This window comes from Otolemur garnettii, unplaced genomic scaffold, assembly GCF_000181295.1.
Source record: "Otolemur garnettii isolate 467f Iridium unplaced genomic scaffold, OtoGar3 scaffold00028, whole genome shotgun sequence".
Classification (NCBI taxonomy): Eukaryota; Metazoa; Chordata; class Mammalia; order Primates; family Galagidae; genus Otolemur; species Otolemur garnettii.
In genome coordinates this window covers 14,727,397-14,747,017 of record NW_003852423.1, presented here as the reverse complement: position 1 = coordinate 14,747,017, position 19,621 = coordinate 14,727,397, and the positions used below count along the sequence as shown (strand labels likewise).

The 19,621-nt window shown below is 40.4% G+C and overlaps 1 protein-coding gene across 1 annotated transcript in view; it reads right to left on the bottom strand.

Moving 5' to 3' along the window:
- The window catches only part of BBS9 (Bardet-Biedl syndrome 9), a 462,348-nt gene that overhangs the window by 433,818 nt on the left and 8,909 nt on the right, over positions 1–19,621 (bottom strand). Inside the window, exons 3-4 of the mRNA XM_003788573.2 lie at positions 11,062–11,212; positions 7,775–7,839 (exon numbers count right to left, since the gene is read on the bottom strand). Of these exons, the coding sequence (XP_003788621.1) occupies positions 7,775–7,839; positions 11,062–11,212 (216 nt within the window). The remainder of the gene's footprint in view (positions 1–7,774; positions 7,840–11,061; positions 11,213–19,621) is intronic.

Genomic DNA, 19,621 nt, shown 5'->3' with positions numbered 1-19,621 from the left:
CATTACAACAAAGATATTTGTATCAGAATGTTTACTGCAGCCCAATTCATAATTGCCAGGTCATGGAAGAACCCCAAGTGCCCATCAATCCACAAATCGATCAACAAACTGTGGTATATGTACACCATGGAATACTATGTAGCCATTAAGAAGGATGGAGACTTTATGTCCTTCATGTTCACATGGATGGAGCTGGAAAATGTTCTTAGCAAAGTATCACAAGAATGGAAGAAAAAGTATCCAATGTACACACCCCTATTATGAAATTAATTGATACCTTTCATATGAAAGCTATAACCTAATAACAGCCTAAGAATACGGGGAGGGGAGAGGGAGAGGGAGGGGCGGAATGGGTAGAGGGAGGGGGATTGGAGGGATCACTTCTGTGGTTTATCTTACAAGGGTACAAGTGAATCTTTCTAAGTAGAATATGAACGTTTTAACACAATAACTAAGAAAATGACATGAAGGCTATGTTAACTAGTTTGATGGAAATGTTTCAAATTGTATGTGAAAACCCCACACTGTACCCCAGAAGTGCATTAATGTACATAGTTACCATTCAATAAAAAAAAAAAAAAAAAGAACATGCAATTTCCACTGATGGGTGCCTGACTATGCTATCCCAAAATAGACCTATTTGGCAATAGATTATTTTGAACTAGAAGACATAAATAACAGGAAAAACTATAAAAACAGGGCAGAAGTTTAACTTTTGTAAAATAAATTTACATTTATAAAGGAAATCTCCATTTATAAAGATACGTCCCACTCTAGTGTCACAAAGAGGACTCTTATCAGTGGAGAAGGCCCAACTTAAATCAACACAAGAAACTTCACTAAATAATCAGTGTTTAGCATACGTTTCTTGATCATCTTATCATAACTTGCGTTTGCTGCCCAGATACCCAAAACCAATTTTCCTTTGTTCAGCCTAAAATGGCCTTCAAACCCAAATTCCAACTGCACCTATGGATTACTCATGGCTGATGTTCCCAACTACACATGTGCAATGCACATGTTAATACATTTCTGTTTGTCTTTAGCCAGTCTAATTTGCAGGGTCCCAACTAGAAAACCTATGAGGACTCATGCCAATAATCCCAGCACTCTCAGAGGCCAAGATGGGTAGACTGCTAGAGATCAGTTCAAGACCAGCCTGAGCAAGAACAAGACCCCATCTCTAAAAAGTAGCTGGGTGTTGTGGTGGGCACCTGTGGTTCCAGCTACTCAAGAGGCTGAGACAAGAGGATCACTTAAGCCCAGGAGTTGGAGGTTTCTGTGAGCTATGATGCTAGGGCACTCTACCAAGGGCAACATAGTGAGATTGTCTCAAGAAAAAAAAAAAGAAGAATACGAAGAAGAAAGAAAGAAAGAAAGAAAACCTCCGATGGGTAGAGAAAAAGTTTTTTTTCCCTCCCCTATACCACCTTCACCTCTCTCAATGTGGCCCTTCCATCTTCCTTTGAATGGTGGAAGATTATACTCTGGCTTCTCTTTGGACTGTATACATCTTTCACCTTGAAAGATGGAAGGTTGGGTTAAATTAAATGAAATTTGGCCTGTGTGGGAGGAATGCCCACATAAAACTAGCTAAATGAAATGTGCTCTTTTAATTCCAGAAACTAAGCAAAAAGATTCATGAGTATTGTGTATTTTGTAGAAGCCTAGCTGCCTGGGAGAGCATGGCAGGGCCTGCAGGTAAGGTGATAACAACCTCCTGCATGGAACTCTAACCATGCAGTCAGCCTGCCTGCCAGATAAGGGTTGATGGCCCATCTGTGCAGAAGTCATGACTCAAAGGTTGATGTGAGTGAGAAAAACTCCATCATAAAAGCAGGGGGGTGGGGGGAGTGGGGGGGCTTCCAAACTGCAAGAAAATAGTCGTTGAACCTGTTTCTCGGAAACTTAATTGAATACATGGAAGAAAAAGTTTCACTTTCCTGTTTGTCCTGACCTTTAACTTTGACAATGGAAGTCAGATAATGCAGGGTTGTTTCATTGTTTCAGACCTTTAAAGGAATAGCTTGAGGCTAGTCTAAGATGGTTATCTTACTTTCCTGGACTTTTTCTTTTCTATAGTTTAAGATAAGAATACAGAATGTCAAGATTATTGATCAATGTGGTGTACGTGATTAGTTTACTATAAAAGGTGGTCGTGAATAAAGACATTTTGCTACTGCCACCCCAGTAGTAGTCGTTTCTTGCTTTCATACAATTCCAGGAGTGAGCTTGCACCCGCAGCCAAACTGTCTTTCTCTCCCTGTGAGACATCACCACCCAACAGGCCTGAGGATTCCTCTGTACTTTGGGTTACCAGAAACCAAGTACTATCTAACTTAGTATGTAAACAAACTGAAAGCCTAACTTTAGAACAGTCTCAGCTAATCACAGCAGCTGACCTTCAGCTAATCGTAGGTAGCCAACTAATGAGACCATGCTCATAAAGCAATTGCTGAGCTATAATCCAGCAAACTGTTTCTGTACCTTGCTTCCATTTTCAATCCATAAATTTCCCTGCCCATGTTGAAGAGCAGAGCTCTCTGAACCTCTACAGGTTCTGAGGGCCACCCTATTCCCAAGTAGAGTAATTCTTTGCTCAATTAAACTATTTTAAATTTAATTTGTCTGAAGTTTTTCTTTTACCAGGTAAAAGAGATAAAACTCAAAAGGGAGAATTTCTTGGAGAAAAATCATTTCTACTCAGCCCATGACCCTTTGAAAATAGTTAACAATACTTTCACATACTGAGAGAGGATACCAGAGAGGGGCGAGGTCCGGGAAAACAGGTCTTCTCAGGGAGACCACAAGGATGCACCTGCAGGGCCCTCTCCATGGTGACTCAGCTCTTGGGAATTTATAGGCTTAACCTCCTGGAACTTGGAAATTTCCAAGTTCTGTGAAATCCTGTAGTTCTGTAGGGGCTGGAGTAGCTTCTCCCGCTTGATTCAAACTGGCCAATGGGAAGTGTACCTGTGGGGTGGAACTTTTTGACTGTCAATAAAAAGGGAAAGACCAAGCCAGTCCGGGAGCGCGGCCATTTGGAAGCTCCCGGCCAATGAATAAAGCCCTTCCTCTTATAACTATGGTGTTTGGGTGCTCTGTCTCTCTGTTGGGCCTTGTCTTCTTGCAACAATACCATTAAAATAAAAAACAAAGAGAACAAACTGTAATGCCACAGGACTCTACCCAGGGTGACAGCTTGAGACTCTGTCTCAAAAAAAAAAAAGAAAGAGAAATATTCAGATTTGCCAGCTTACCCTGATAGGAGATGAAGGCTTCCTGGAATCTAAAAGGTAGTAAAATCAGTGAGGTACTAAAAAACTGAGGGGTAAATCACACCTAACCAGTCACATGGGGAAAAAAGAAAATAAAACAAAACAAAAACCTATGGGATTAATCTAAAGAAAGTCCTTCCCTCCAAGACACCAAAAAAGAAGCTCCAGAAGTGTTGGTCTACCACTACAGAAATTACAAATTTGAATTCTGTATGCACCTATAATCAGATCAATCCCTCTGAATAGGGAAGCACTTAATGCAGGCCTGCTAGCCAAAAGGCAGATCGGAACAATAGGAACTCACGTCAGAGAAGACCATGAGTCAGCAGTCAATATTTAAACAAATTCAGTGTGAAATGACACTGGAAGTTGTCTGTAAAACACCAAATGCACTGGTAAATTTTAAGTTTGAGGTAACGGGACTTTAAAACTTAAAAATGCAACTATTATAAATAAAGACTATCTTCCTTAGATGACTATGTTGTACTAAAGACAGCATAGGAGAATCTAAAATGTCTAACCTTTTTTCCCCATAAAAAGCAATCAATGATATAATGTTAAAATTATTGAAACAGATTTTGCCCTTAGATATACAGACTGAATATACTAAGTACATATGATTATAGTTTACATAAAGCTAAAGTTAATACAGGGTGGCCATAAATATAATTTTACATTGCACATGAACTCTATGGCCACCCTGTATAACGTTTCATCAATTAGAAAGTACGTGAATATTCGAACACTTATGCTATTGGCAATTCCATCTGATTTAAACAAGATCAAAAAATTCTTTAGAAAATCAAAGGTCATCTTGACAAGTTTTCAGTACAATTTTAGATAACTTTTGAGCAATCTAGGATGTTAAATAAATTCAAAGCCATTGCAGATCAAGTAAAGGTACATTGTGTTAAATAACTAAATTACAGTACACAAGCCTGTCAAAAGTAAAGAACCACATCTTTTTTGCCTCCTCATGGCAGCCGTCAATATTTTATAAATAAGTCAGATGCTTAGTAATTGTTTGTTGAGTCGTACACATTTTTGGAAAAGAATATTAAAAAGAACATAATCCTGGCTCGGTGCCCATAACTCAGTGGTTAGGGTGCTGGCCACATGCTCCCAGGCTGGCAGGTTCGAACCCAGCGCAGACCTGCTAAACAACAGTGACAACTGCAACCAAAGAAACAGCTGGCATTGTGGCAGGTGCCTGTAGTCCCAGCTACTTGGGAGGGTGAGGCAAGAGAATCACTTAAGCCCAAGAGTTTGAGGTTGCTGCGAGTTGTGACACCACAGCACTCTACCGAGGGCAACATAGTGAGACTCTGTCTCAAAAAAATAATAAAATAAAACAATAAAAAATATGTACATCTGTAACCATTTACTGAAACACTAAAGCCCATCAGAAAGGAATCTGAGATACTATGTGAAACTTTGTCTTTACCGGAGGATCAGATAGGCTAACTTCAGGTCAGCAAGACCCTGTTTCCATTAAGCATATATTTGAGGACATACCGCTCACCAAAAAGAAATCAGCACAGTAACCTCTGACTTTTAAGGGTTCTTTGTTAAGTCCAGGAGACTTAACTTTAGAAAGTGACCTCTAGTTCACCTCAATTAAAAAGAAAAAAAAAGCACATAGACTACATAGACTATAAAAGAAAATAAAAAATAGTTGGGGAGGGAGCAGTTAACGGAAAGATGTCAAGTTCAGCTCACATGTTCATCTGCTGACACCAGAGGTTTTACTTCAACTAGAAAATGTTTATGCATCCCATTACAGTAAAAGCTAGGTAAAAGTTCAGTCTGGAACCTCAAGAAACATTCAAGAGAATGAAAACATTAATTTCCCATGATTCTCAATTTAAGCCAGGCCAGGAAAAATACACAAATTGTCAGCCTATGAATATCATAAGAGGCTGAAGAAATGAGAAACAGAAGGGAAATGAGGTGGGGCAAAAGGGAATGTAGTTTGGACAAATCCTAGTCCCCAGAGAACACAAAGCTTTTAAATGAATACAAAGAATAAAAGGGCAATAAAAATCACCATTTCCTCAGCAAATAATTTTCATTTTCAACACTTATTGGAAGGATACCAATGTCCTATAAACAATTTTTCACCAAAAACACCAGTTTCTTTCAGTAGGCTTTTTTGATAAGCACACATTTTATCATTAGTTTATGCTCTAAGCCCCAGTGGAAATCTAGAAGCTTCTGCCTTTCTGGGCCATACTTCAAACAGGACCAGGGAAGGCCAAGTGGTCCAATATAATTTCTAGTTTCTACAATATCCCATTCTGCCTTGCTCAGAGTCCCCCTATGGAGCCCCCAGAAGAAAGTAATTCTACAAGAAATATTTGGAGCAACAGTTTGCAACCTGTGGCTTGTGACCCACAGGAACTGTATTAAAGGGTCACGGCATTAGGAAGGTTGAAAACCACTGATTTAGAGTAACTGTAACTATGGATAAGTTGCCCTCCTCCATGGCCTGTACAAACTGGTTAATGAAACATCATTCATAGTTCACAGGCTTATAATCACAATCAGAGGAACAATGAGATCCATGCAATAAAGCAGTATAGGTCATACAGTCTCCATTTCTTCTGGAATACTAAATGTGTTCAGATCACTAGGAGGAGGAACATAAAACCATGTTCTTTTACCTTGAAACCAGTGACAGTATACATCAGGCCTCCGATACAGAATGGAAAATAAAATGACAGTGGTAAGAGAGAAAGGGACAAAAACAGCACATGGTAAAAAAGTAAAAAAAGAGAGCCACTGGTAATTGCCTCAGTCCTACTGACAAATAGGTTTTATTCGTTCACTCATCAAGTATTTACTGGATGTCTACCATATACCATCTACCAATTTATCAAACCTGCTATGAAAATCTAAAAGATCTCTACCCCCAAAACAGTCTGTCTAAGAATATCCAGTTCAGCGGCAATAAATATGCATCATTAAACAAATTGAAAGCAAAATACAAAGAAAACCCAAAAGAAGAGAAGAAGTCTGCAGAATCCAAATCATAGAAGCTAATGTTTACAGCAAACTCCAAAGATAAGTATCTTTTATATAAAGAATACTCTCGGGCGGCACCTGTAGCTCAGTGGGTAGAGCACCAGGCCCCCATATACGGAGGGTGGCAGGTTCAAACCCAGCGCCCGGCCAAACTGCAACAAAAAAATAGCCAGGCGTTGTGGTGGGCACCTATAGTCCCAGCTACTCAGGAGGCAGAGGCAAGAGAATCGCCTAAGCCCAGGAGCTGGAGGTTGCTATGAGCTGTGTGATGCCATAGCACTCTATGGAGGGCAACAAAGTGAGATGCTGTTTCTAAAAAAAAAAAAAAAGAATAGCCCCAGAGACACTTAGCTTTATCACACCCATAAAAAATTCCCCAATGTTGACATCCATGAAAATAACTCTCAACCTGAACTAAAACTTATCTAATAATTGAAATTTTTTAAATGTACATTAGCCTTTAAATTTAATAAGGGCCAAAATGTTGAAATCACACCACAGGTAACTACTAAACTTGTACCCACAGAACTCAGTAGGAGAATGAAACCTGATTAAGCCTCAAAATAAACACCTTGAGGCCTGAGTTGAGTGAAGACAACCAAAAGCTAAGAAATTGGAATTGTAAAAATACTTGAGGGTCACTAGAGAAATATACTTCAAACCACTATGATTCAGCATCCAATCAATTTTGTTAGGTTAGAACTGTGGTTCCCAATCCCCAGGCCACTGACTGGTACTGGTCCATGGCTTGTTAGGAACCCAGCCACCAGGAAGGTGAGCAGGGGTGAATGAAGGAAGCTTCATCTATATTTACAGTTGCTCCCCACCACTTGCAACACCACCCGAGTTCCACCTCCTGTCAGAAGGATCAGCATTAGAATCTCATAGGAGAGTGAACTCTACTGTAAACTACACATGTGAGGGATCTAGGTTGCCCCTCCTTATGGGAATCTAATGCCTGATGATCAGAGGTGAAGCTGAGGCAGTGACTCTACTGCTGGGGAGCACCTGTAAATACGGATTATCGTTACCAGAGAGGTTAGACTATATAGAGACCATAATAGACCAATTGCTTGGCTCATATCAAAACCATCCTCTCCACCAGTCCATGGCAAATTTATCTTCCATAAAACTGGTCCCTGGTGCCAAAAAAGGTTGGGGACCACTGCTGTAGAACATTTCTTAAGACTTGAGTGCCCTAAGGACCCAAAATGGCCCTCTATTAGTTACAGGCAATCCTGAATACAAGTCCTGGAAAGCAGGAGATTATGAGGAATTCTCTGCTAGAAATAAAAATGAAAACAGCAGACAAAAAAAAATGTAATGTAATAACTATTACAAGACAAGAAAACCTTCAACTGGATGTTTTGTGTTCTCTACCAAGTCAGCACTAGGGAATATCTATTCTTATATAATACTAAGAAGTCCAGTTTGTAATATAAATGCTACATTAGAAAAAAAAAATTTCATACCTGAGACAAAGTAGACACAAAGTTTTCTAGAATGCAACACAGCCAAATGCAGCATTTCTGTACCTCTGAAAAATGGAGAAAGTTTTAAAAGTTTTTAAATACTAGTTTCAAATATAACCAAAATGTTATAAAATAATTTCAAAAAGATTTTATAACCACAGCCACTTGAGTAAATAAAACAATCTATTAATTAACATTCTAAACTAAAATATAGCCAATTTGACAATCCCAGAGGCTCAAGGACTCTGCCTCAAGGAGCTGCCTTCACATTGAAGCCAATGGAGCCTCCAGGAAAGAGTCAGATGTGAAGCCCTTTTGTGAGTGCTCTTTCTTTCAATAAAGAAATCCAAGTCCTGGTCCTGTCTTCCTATCTAATACACCAGTGACTTTAAGCAAGTTGCTTGATCTCTCTAAGCCTGTTTCTCCTTCTGGAAAATAAGAGATTTCAATTAAATAAAATAAAATAGGTTAAGCATAATGGATGGCTCATGCCTATAATCCTAGCACTCTGGGAGATCAAGAGAAGAGGATCTCTTAAGCTCAGGAATAAGACCAGCCTGATCAAGAGTGAAACCCTGTCTTTCCTAAAAATAGAAAAATCAACCAGGTGTGATGGTAGGCACCTATAGTCCCAGCTACTTGGGAGGCTGAGGCAGGAGGATCACTGGAACCCAGGAGTTTGTGGTTGCTGTGAGCTAGCCTAATGCCATGGCATTCTAGACTGGGAAACAGAGTAAGACTCAGTCTCAAAAAAAAAAGGTAAGAAACAAAATAACATGAAAGCACCTTGTAAAGTATAAAGTACCACAAAAGGCTAATCACTATTAGTAAATTGCATATATCATTTCCAGCTCTGAAATTTCATTAAAAGTATTAAAAATATTTGAGTTTGAACTAAATCTCAAATGGAAATAAACTACCAATATCACCACTACACTTCTTAGGCCATATCAAGTGGTTTCAGAAACAGCAGCCATGGCACAGTCTAGAGATGCTAAATTCAGTCTTCAAGGGCCAAGCCAGTGGTTGAGTAGATATAAATGGCTGTAATTAACCAGAGACTGGGGCCAGACTAAAGGAGGTGGCTACTACTTGGTTCTGGGTTTATGGCAAGATGCTTACATTTTTCAAGAAAAGCCAGAAAAAAGAAATTTTATGCAGAAATGTTGGCAATGCTTTTAAATGTAAAACATTGTGCAGGCTCACATATGCAAGCAAACCTCCAGTGTACATCCTCTGATTCAGATTTTGTTCAAAACTACAAGGACTATAATTGAAATCTAAATATAATTGAAATCTAAAGACCTGGATTAGGGTTCTGACTCTCTGTACCCTACTATATGTGTGATCATTTAATCTTTCAGAGTGTTAGTATCTCATTTACAAAATAAGAATTGTATTAGATGATATCTTCAAACATTGGAACAATGGATAAATACTCATCATTCACTCTATCAGAAAATGCAAATGTATATTATACAACTATCACATAATCAATGTTGTCTTCAGAAATGTTTTACATGTATCCTGGATACTCAAAACAATTTTTCCATAATGCTCAGGAAAAGAGCATGGTGTCATGGAAAAATTGTAAAGTATAGAGTCAGAGAGACCTGGGAAGGAGTCTATCTTTGTGAACTTAAGCAATGAGATCTAGTTTCCTCATCTCTAAACGCAGATCATATCTGCCTTACAGTTAAGGTTATTGATTCAATCACTATAATCCTAGCACTCTGGGAGATCAAGACAGGAGGCTCTCTTGAGCTCCTCCCCTCCCAGTAAACGATCACATACATGAGCAATACACTTCAAGGACTACTGTACAGAATGACTGATAGCGTTTCACTTTTTTTCTTCTACATGGAAAGGTAAAAATGCTTTTTAGAGACAAGAATCCTTTTGTCTCCTTACTTTATAAATTCATCATATCTAATATATACTAGGCACATGATGGGCACCTGATCATCATCTGCTTTTAGATGGAGTATATATTTCCCAACAAAATCTCCCCAATCTTGCCTGTCACAGCACATAAAATTCTCATCTTGTACCCTGGCCCAATGCACCCAATCTTCAGCTTCCAAACAGAATGAAACATATCACTAAAAGAAGGTTAATGTTCATGAAAGGTTGTTTGGTTTTCAAGCAGGACTCAGAGCTCTGAATAAATGGCACCTGGGACCCATGAGTTATGATAAGCAAATAGAATATACCACTGGGCGCAGTGGCTCACATCCTAGCACTGTGAGAGGCCGAGGCAGGCGGAGTGCTTAGCTCATGAGTTCAAGACCAGCCTGAGCAAGAGTGAGACCCCTGTCTCTACTAAAAATGAAAAACTAAGGCAAGAGGATCTCTTGAGCCCAAGAGTTTGAGGTTGCTGTGAGCTATGATGCACAGAACTTACCAAAGGTGACAAAATGAGACTGTCTTAAAAAAAAATAAAGAGCTTAATTTTAGGAAAATGAGAGAAAATCAGCAATGTCATTTAAAAAATATATGAAGTTCAAGCTAATAAATGGTTTGCTAAAATAAATTAGGTTCAAAAGTAAACTACTTTGAGATGTGGCGCCTATGGCTCAGTGAGTAGGGGGCCAGCCCCATATACTGAGGGTGGCGGGTTCAAACCCGGCCCTGGCCCAACCTAAAAAAAAAAAAAAATACAGGCAGGCGCCTGTAGTCACAGCTACTCAGGAGGATGACGCAAGAGAATTACCCATGCCCAAGAGCTGGAGGTTGCTGTGAGCTGCGACACTACAGCACTCTACCGAGGGCAACAAAGTGAGACTCTGTCTCAAAAAAAAAAAAAGTAAAGAACTTTGAAATAGAGATATTATAGAGGTAAGACTAACTTTGTGGAATGAGCTGACTTCTTTCAAGGAAGAAGGACCTCTCTAACCCAAATAAGTAATTCATTTTAAAACTTTAAAGTTATGAGCCACAAAGTAATGCTTATCTGCTACTTCATATAATTACTTAAACAGACACTTATATAACCTCCTATTTCTTTATTTGGTTATTTTCAAAAGCATACCTCTTTTCCTTTAGGGTTCAATGTCAAGCATCTTAGGTCTGTTACTATAAAAAAGCCCTAAATTATTCTATCTTAAATGCGTAAGTTTCCACATAAAAAAGCCTTCAGTATATAAGGAACACCTAGGTAACAATACAGAATATATTTCTAATTTATGGATATTCTTCTTTGAAGAATCCACAGAAGTGACACACTCTAAGTATTTTACTTGGATTGACATACTCCAAGTAAAATACCAAAATTAGGCTGTACTTACGATACAAACTTTCCTACTTCCACTTGAAGTATTGGATCTCGCAGATGTACTTCTAGAAGCAAATCTTCAGCTTGAGCTCCATCTCTTGTTTTTAAAGGATGGGGATTGAAGATTCTTAAGTATCCCATAAAGCTACCCACAATTATTTTGTCTGTAGAGAGATTTTTAAAAGATATAGGAAGAAACAAACATTAGCAAATTTCTTTGGATAAAAACTTTGTAATGTCTAAAAGAGATATCTAAAAATTAAAAAATTAAACAAAACCAGTCTTGCTTCATATACAAAGGTCACTATGTCAATAATAGATGTAATAAAAGTAAACAGGCTTCAAATAATCGCATGCAGCCCACAGGCTATACATTGGACACCCCTGGAACTGATTTCATCATAAAGTGTCAACTCTACAATGGGTTGTGGCTGATGAAAACACAATTGGGTTCCTAGTCCTCAATAGATAAAGCACATTGTTTAACAATATCTAGTCTTGGGTATATGAGAGGGAAGTGGTAAGACGGCTAGGCTATTGTGAGTTAAATTGTGTCCCTCACCCCTGCCCCAAAATTATGTTGAAGTCTTAACCCCAGGTACCTGTGAATGTGACCTGATTTGGAAATAGGTCTTTGCAAATGTAATCACGTTTAAATGAGGTCACTATCAATTAGGTGTGTGATAGGACTTGATTAATATCTTTCAAGAAGAGAAAACAGACATGAAGAGGAGACTGCCACATGAGGCCAGGTGTGGTAGCCTGTAGTCCCAATAACTCGGGAGGATGAGACAGGAGAATCACTTGAGCACAGGAGTTTGAGGCTACGGTGTCCCATGATCACATCTGCAAATAGCCACTGTACTCTAGCCAGGGCAACACAACGAGACCCCATCTCATAAAAAAATTAATAAAAATAGGGCGGCGCCTGTGGCTCAAGGAGTAGGGCACTGGCCCCATATACTGGAGGTGGCAGGTTCAAGCCCAGCCCTAGCCAAAACTGCAAAAAAATAATAATTATTATTAATAAAAATAGAGGTTGAGCATGGTGATTCACGCCTATAATCCTAGCACTCTGGGAGGCCAAGGTAGATGGATTGCCTAAGCTCAGGAGTTCAAGACCAGCCTGAGCAAGAATGAGACGCTGTCTTTAAAAATAGCCAGGTGTTGTGGCGGGCACCTGTAATCCTAGGTACTTGGGAGGCTGAAGCAAGAGATCACTTGAGCCCAGGAGTTTGAGGTTGCTCTGAGTTACAATGCCATGGCACTACCAAAGGCAACAAAGCAAGACTCTGTCTCAAAAATAATAACAATAAATTAATTAATTTTTTTTTTTAATGAATGGCATGTAAAGACAGAGACACACAGGGAGAATATGACATGGAGGTCATATTCATGTGACAGTGGAGGCAGAGTCTAGAGTGATGCATCTGTAAGCCAAAGAGTGCCTGTGGCTCCCAGAAGCTAGAAGAGACAAGGAAGAATCCTAGAGGGTCAGAGGTAGACGGCCTGCCACACTTCTAGCTTCCAGAAGTATGAGAGGGTAATTTCTATTATTTTAAGCCACCCACTTTGTAGTACTTTGTTATAGTAACCCTAACAGACTTTTTTTCCATCTACTTAAAAGTAGAAGTTCTACATACTTATTAAAAGCTTACTATGTGCCAAGCAATGGTCTAAGTAGTTTACATGTTCTAACTCGTTAAATCCTCAAATAATCCTATGAAAGAGGTGCTAACCTGGGAACTCCAATCCCAAATGAAGACACATAAGTCATCAAGAATCTGGTACCGGATGACCTAGTGGTGACCTCTCAGAGGTCCACAAGGTCCCTGGACCCATGCTTATTCCTGTCCCCATTAAGACTTGGCCTGTGGCTCGGGGCCTATAGTTCAAGCAGCTAAGGCATTGGCCACATACACCAGAGCTAGAGGGTTCGAATCCAGCCCAGGCCTGCCAAACAACAATGACAACTACAACCAAAAAATAGCCAGGGATTGCGGTGGGTGCCTGTAGTCCCAGCTACTTGGGAGGCTGAGGGAAGAGAATTGCTTAAGGCCAGGAGTTGGAGGTTGTTGTGAGCTATGACACCACAGCACTTTACCCAGGGCGACAGCTTGAGGCTCTGCCTCAAAAAAAAAAAAAAAAAAAAAAACTTGGCCTGTGTTGGGCAGCGCCTGTGGCTCACTGAGTAGGACACTGGCCCCATATACCGCAGGTAGCAGGTTCAAACCTGGCCCCAGCCAAATTGCAACCAAATTGCCCTGGTATTGTGGCAGGCGCCTATAGTCCCAGCTACTCCGGAGGCTGAGGCAAGAGAATTGCCTAAGCCCAGGAGTTGGAGGTTGCTGTGAGCTATGATGCTACGGCACTCTACCGAGGGCCATAAAGTAAGACTCTGTTTCTAAAAAAAAAAAAAAAGAAAGAGAGAGAGACTTGGTCTGTGGTTCAGCCTCCATAGCACAGTTGTTACAGCGCCAGCCACATATACCAAGGCTAGCAGGTTTGAACCCAGCCTGGGCCAACTAAACAACAATGACAGCTGCAACAGAAAATAGCCGGGTGTTGTGTCAGGTACCTGTAATCCCAGCTACTTGGGAGGCTGAGGCAAGAGAATCTCTTAAGCCCAAGAGTTGAAGGTTGCTGTAAGCTCTGTTGCCTCGGCACTCAACCAAGGGTGACATAGTGAGAGTCTGTCTCAAAAAAAAAAAAAGACTTGGCCTGCATTTGGGAGTGCTATCTCACTTTCATTCCAGTCTCTACTTAAATGTATCATACTTTCCTGTCACTTGTGGCAAAAAAAAAAAAAAAGAAAGAAAGAGAGAGAGAGAAAGATAATTGATGTAGAAATAAGTACCAGAAAATAAACGGCAGGTACCAAAACCTGCAAGGGTATATTGAATTGGTTCATAAGCTGAATTGGGGCACAAAGCAATAAGACTCCTATTTATATCTTAGATGGGGATAAGTAGCATCATACACAGTGACAGAACAATTAATCAAGTGATCACCTCTAATCATTTGGAACTCTGGGCCCACTGCAGGTAAAATTCCAGTGGACGGACAATTGCTGCTATGGGCAAAATGAACAGGAAGGAGGAATGTCAAATTACATACAAAATAGCTTTATCTAAGGCCAGGCATGGTGGCTCATGCCTGTAATCCTAGCACTCTAGGAGGCCCAGGAGGGTGGATTGCCTAAGCTCACAGGTTGGAGACCAGCCTGAGCAAGAGCGAGACCTCGTCTCTAAAAATAGCTGGATGTTATGGCAGGCACCCGTAGTCCCAGCCACTCAGGAGGCTGAGGCAAGAGAATTGCTTAAGCCCAAGAGTTTAAGGTTGCTGTGAGCTATGACACCATGGCACTCTACCACGGGCAACAAAGTAAGATTCTGTCTCAAAAAATAAAATAAAATAGCTTTATCTAAGGTCACCGGATTATTTAAAATAAGAATGACAGATTTGAATCTCAAAACTTGTCATTTAAGGGTAAAGGATAAAACTCAGAGTCTTTGGGGCGCTACAGAAAGAACTTCTTTTTTTTCTTTTTTTTTCTTACTTTGCGACAGAGTCTCTCTCACCTGGGCTAGAATGCCTTGGCCTCAGTCCAGCTCACAGCAACCTCAAAAACTCCTGGGCTCAAGCATTCCTCCTGACTCAGACTCCCAAGCAGCTGGGACTACAGGCATCCACCACCACACCCACTTAAATTGTCGATTTGTTGTAGAAGATGGGGTCTCGTTTTGCTCAAGCTAGTCTCAAACTCTTGAGCTTGAGCAATCCTTCCACCTTGGCCCAGAATCCTAAGATTACAGGTGTGAGCCACCATGCCCAGCCCAGAAAGATTTATCTTTTATCAGTGGGATTTCAGTATTGAGAATGTAATTCAGAGCTTGATTCACTGAATTTCAATTACAGTAACAAATGGATTGACAAGTCTCTCCAGTTTTCCTAAGTTAAAAGTAAAGGTATTAATTAGAAAGAATGAGCTTATACTATTGTGATGGAGTCACTTGACAAGTCTAAAAGGCTTAAAGAAGACTTAAATCTCCAAACTTTTCTAAAATACTCCCCACTGAGCTTCCCATATAACCTGCCCTAATCCCCATAATCCCCATTTTTACTCACTAAATAACCAAGATTCAACTTCAATATAGTTCTGTCTTCAGGGTTAAGAAGTCAGGATGGCCAAGTCCACCTGGTAACAAGCTAATCCCCTGAAGCAAAATGCATGATTACTAGAACAGTCTCCAGGACCACCAAAGTAACCAGATCTCAGGTAACAGTATGATTCTCACATATTTCAAGCTATAGTTGATTATTATAATATGAAATTACTTAGGGATTAATGAACAGGCAGGCATTAAAGACTCAGAGCCTGGGGAATGCAGTCCCCAATGGGACTTAACCTTGAGTTATCAATTTTCCTACTCTTTCATCTTAATATTTTAAATTTTCCTTCTCCTCTTTTCCCCTACCATTGCATATAGGGTTGTAAACAGCATACATACCATTTAGTCTAAAGGCAGAAAAATACTGAAAGAGAATCACACCTGAATTAATAAGAAAAAGAGATATCACCTACAGATCCTCAACTTGAAAAGCAAGGGCTCCCTGAAACTGCCTCTAAAGCAGTGGGTACACATGTTATCTCCCATTACAGATGGATAAGAACATATATATGTCCAGCTCCAAGGGATAGTACTGTGTGTGTTATAAGTACTGAGTCACTAAAAGATAAAGGTAGGGACTACTTTTGATCAGTCTGCGTGGTTTCTACTCTGATCCACAGGTTGGCATTATCTAAATTGGATTATTCAGATTCTCTCTCTCTTCTTCAGTCTGTCTCTCTAAAGAGCCTGCATCTCTTGAGGTAAGAGAATCAGAAAAGCAGGTACCACTTTAAATGCATAGTTTCAATGGTATTCTCAAGATTAGCAAGGAATCTTTCTTTTTTTTTTTTTTTTTAAGACAGAGTCTCGCTTTGTCACCCTCATTAGAGTACCACAGTGTCATAGCTCACAGCAACCTCAAACTTCTGGGCTCATGCAATCCTCTTGCATACTCAGTCTCCCAAGTAACTGGGACTATAGGTGCCCACTACAACACCCAGTTATTTATTTTTTTTAAGAGACAGGGTCTCGCTGGGGTCAGATTGGTTTTGAACTCCTGAGCTCAAGCAATCCACCTGCCCCAGCCTCCCAGAGTGCTAGGATTACAGGTGTGAGCAACCATGCCTAACCCGCAAGGAATCTTTCTATTTGTCAAGTTGGCTTCCCCTAAACAATTTCAGGATACCTAGTACCTACTACCCTCTCTTATTCTCTGATCACCTAAAAAAAAGGGGGGTCAGGCTGGACATGGTAGCTCACACCTATAATCCTAGCAATCTGGGAGGCTGAGGCAGGAAAATTGCTTGAGCTCAGGAGTTGGACACCAGCTTGGGAAAGAGTAAGACCCTGTCTCTACTATTACATTTTCTACTTAAAAAATAGAAAGATTATCCAGGCATGGTGATGCAGGCCTCAGGTCTCAGCTACTCCAGAAGCTGAGGCCAGCAGCACCCATGCTCAGTGATTAGGGCGCTGGCCACATATACCCAGGCTGGCAGGTTCAAACCTGGCCCAGGCCAGCTAAACAACAATGACAACTGCAACAAAAAAAATAGTAGGGCACTGTGGTGGGCGACTGCAGTCCCAGCTACTTGGGAGGCTGAGGCAAGAGAATCGCTTAAGCCCAAGAGTGTGAGGTTGCTGTAAGTTGTGATGCCACAGCACTCTCCCAAGGGTGACATAGTGAGACTCTGTCTCAAAAAAAAAAAAAAGAAAAGAAAGAAGAAGCTAAGGCAGAAGGATCACTTAAATCTAAGAGTTTGAGGTTAGAGTGAGCTATGACGATAACACTGTTTCAAGGAGACAAAGTGAGAGTCTTGGGGGAAAAAATAAAAAAGTTGGGGTCAACTGACATTACTGTCTCAACTTCCCTATAAATCTGTCTACATCTACATCCATTCTTACCTTCTTGCCTTCTGTCACAATGGGAAAATGTTCCCCCACCTGCTCAAGGTTAACCCATCTGTGTACCTGATCCCATATGACTATCTTCTCTAGACCCCTGCTCTATCAATTATATTCCTATCCTATACATTGAATTTTTCCCACTTCCCTTGACCCTACATTACCTTTAAATCATCATTTTCCCTTCTTCCCTTCACAGTTAAGTTCTTTAAAGAGCCATAAACACTCAGTCTCTTTACCTCCCACTCACTTCCACTTCACTCACTGCAAATCTAGATCTTGTTACCATGGTGCCCACTCATCCACCCTCATCAAGGACACTAATGAACCTTGACGTTACATGTCATGGGAACTCTTCAATCCTCCTATCACTAAACCTCGTCTCTCAGGTACCAGGCCAGCTGGTTCTCCCATCTCTGCCTGACCTCAGAATCTAGTACTCTTCCCAAACTTGCCTCTTTATGCTCACATTCTCCAGCTGACAGTCCTATGCTTCCTTCCCTCTTATTCTAATATTCCTTCCTGTGCATTTTCACCCATTCTTAGAGCTTCACATACAATTAGTTATCTTCTCATTCTCCAGCCTCTTTCTCTATTCTGTATACTAGACATTTCTATCTTAAACAGAGCATATCCAAAACTGCTGTCATTAACCTTCCACTCCATAAGATCAACAACAATCATTCTCAAACTTTAGCAAGCCGTTATTCAATGCTAAGCTTGTCAAAAAAAAAAAAAATGCAGATACCTAAGTCCCACCATCCCACCCACTCCCCAAAAGTACAATCTTATGCAGCAGTTCTCAACCTGTGGGTCGCAACCCACAGGAACTGTATTAAAGGGCCACAACATTAGGAAGGTTAAGAACCACTGTTACAGAATCTTGTATATCTAGGATAGAAAACTTTCATATATAATAATCACTCCAGGATATTACAATGCAGATGTCCAAACTTTAGGAGACAACAATCAATGTTTCGTCTATGTGGGACACACACACACACACACACACACACACATACACAGTGATTTTTTTACAACATACTTGGAATAACAGAAGAAGCTGCTCTGACCACAACCTGGGGGAAAGTAATATCTCAGCATATTGGTAACTCAGTGTGGCACCCCAATGATGAACTCTAATAGAAATTGTTGAGTGAACAGAATGTTATTCAGTAAATATAGTTTCAAACCAAGTTGAATTTTAGATAGTTTGGACAGAAGTGAGTTTGAAATTGTTCTCTCTGGCAGGTATTTTTGTGACATGACTCTTCTATGTTGCCAAATAATTAGCAAATCATAAGCTTTAACAGTTGAGTGGAGGCAGGGTTGATGATCTTTGATGACCCTCCCAAAGACACCCTCTGAATAAAGGGTCTTTGGGGGCTGGGCATAGTAGCAGACACCTGTAATCCTACAACTCCAGGAGGCTGAGGCAGGAAGATCCTTTAAGCTCAGGAGTTCAAGACCAACCTGAGAAAGAGGAGGACCAATTCCCACTAAAAACAGAAAAGTTACCCAGGTGTGGTGGTATACACCTGTAGTCCCAGATACTCAAGAGGCTGAGGCAAAAATTTGAGGCCAGAAGTTTGAGGTTGCTATGAGCTAGGCTGAGGTCACAGTACTCTAGCCTGTGAGACAAAATGAAACTTGATCTCAAAAAAAAAAGAAAAAAGCCTTCTCATCTCCTGTTGGTGGAAGGGCAAGGCCCAGATTTCCCTTAGAAACAATTTAGTAGGTGTTTAGTGCACACAGTTCAGGTACATACATAGTACCTCCCACTCTTCCTTGCCAGTGTAATTTTCTCCTTTCATTTCCCCAGCCCCCAATCCTACAGTTTTTAGTATAAAAAAGAGAAACAGAAGAAAGAAAAATGTAAGGGAACAATACTTATATACATGGAACAAAAGAATAGTCATAATAACTTTTTAAGAAACTAATGACTCGGTTCCATACCCATAGCACAGTGGTTACAGCGTCAGCCGCCAAGGCTGGCAGGTTCATACCTGGCCTGGGCCAGCTAAACAATGATAACTGCAACAAAAAAATAGCCAGGCGTTGTGGCAGGTACCTGTAGTCCCAGCTCCTTGAGAGGCTGAGGTAAGAAAATCACTTAGGCCCAAGAGTTTGAGATTGCTGTGAGCTGTGATGCTACAGCACTCTAAGGAGGGCGACATAGTGAGACTGTCAAGAAAAAAAAGAAAAGAAACAAAAAAAGAAAGGAAAGGAAGAAAGAAAGGAAAGAAAGGAAGAAAGGAAAAAGGAGAGAAAGAAAGAAGGAAGAAGGAAAGAAGAAAAGAAAGGAAAAAAAGGAAAGAAAAGCCAATTGACTGTGGATTGAAAAAAAGCCTATCCTTGACTGCATTAATATACACAGCTATCATTTAATAAAAAAGAAAAAAAAAAAACGGCTCAGCGCCTGTGGCTCAAGCGGCTAAGGCACCAGCCACATACACCTAAGGTAGCAGGTTCGAATCCAGCCCGGGCCCGCCAAACAACAATAATGGCTGCAACCAAAAAATAGCCAGGCACTGTGGCGGATGCCTGTGGTCCCAG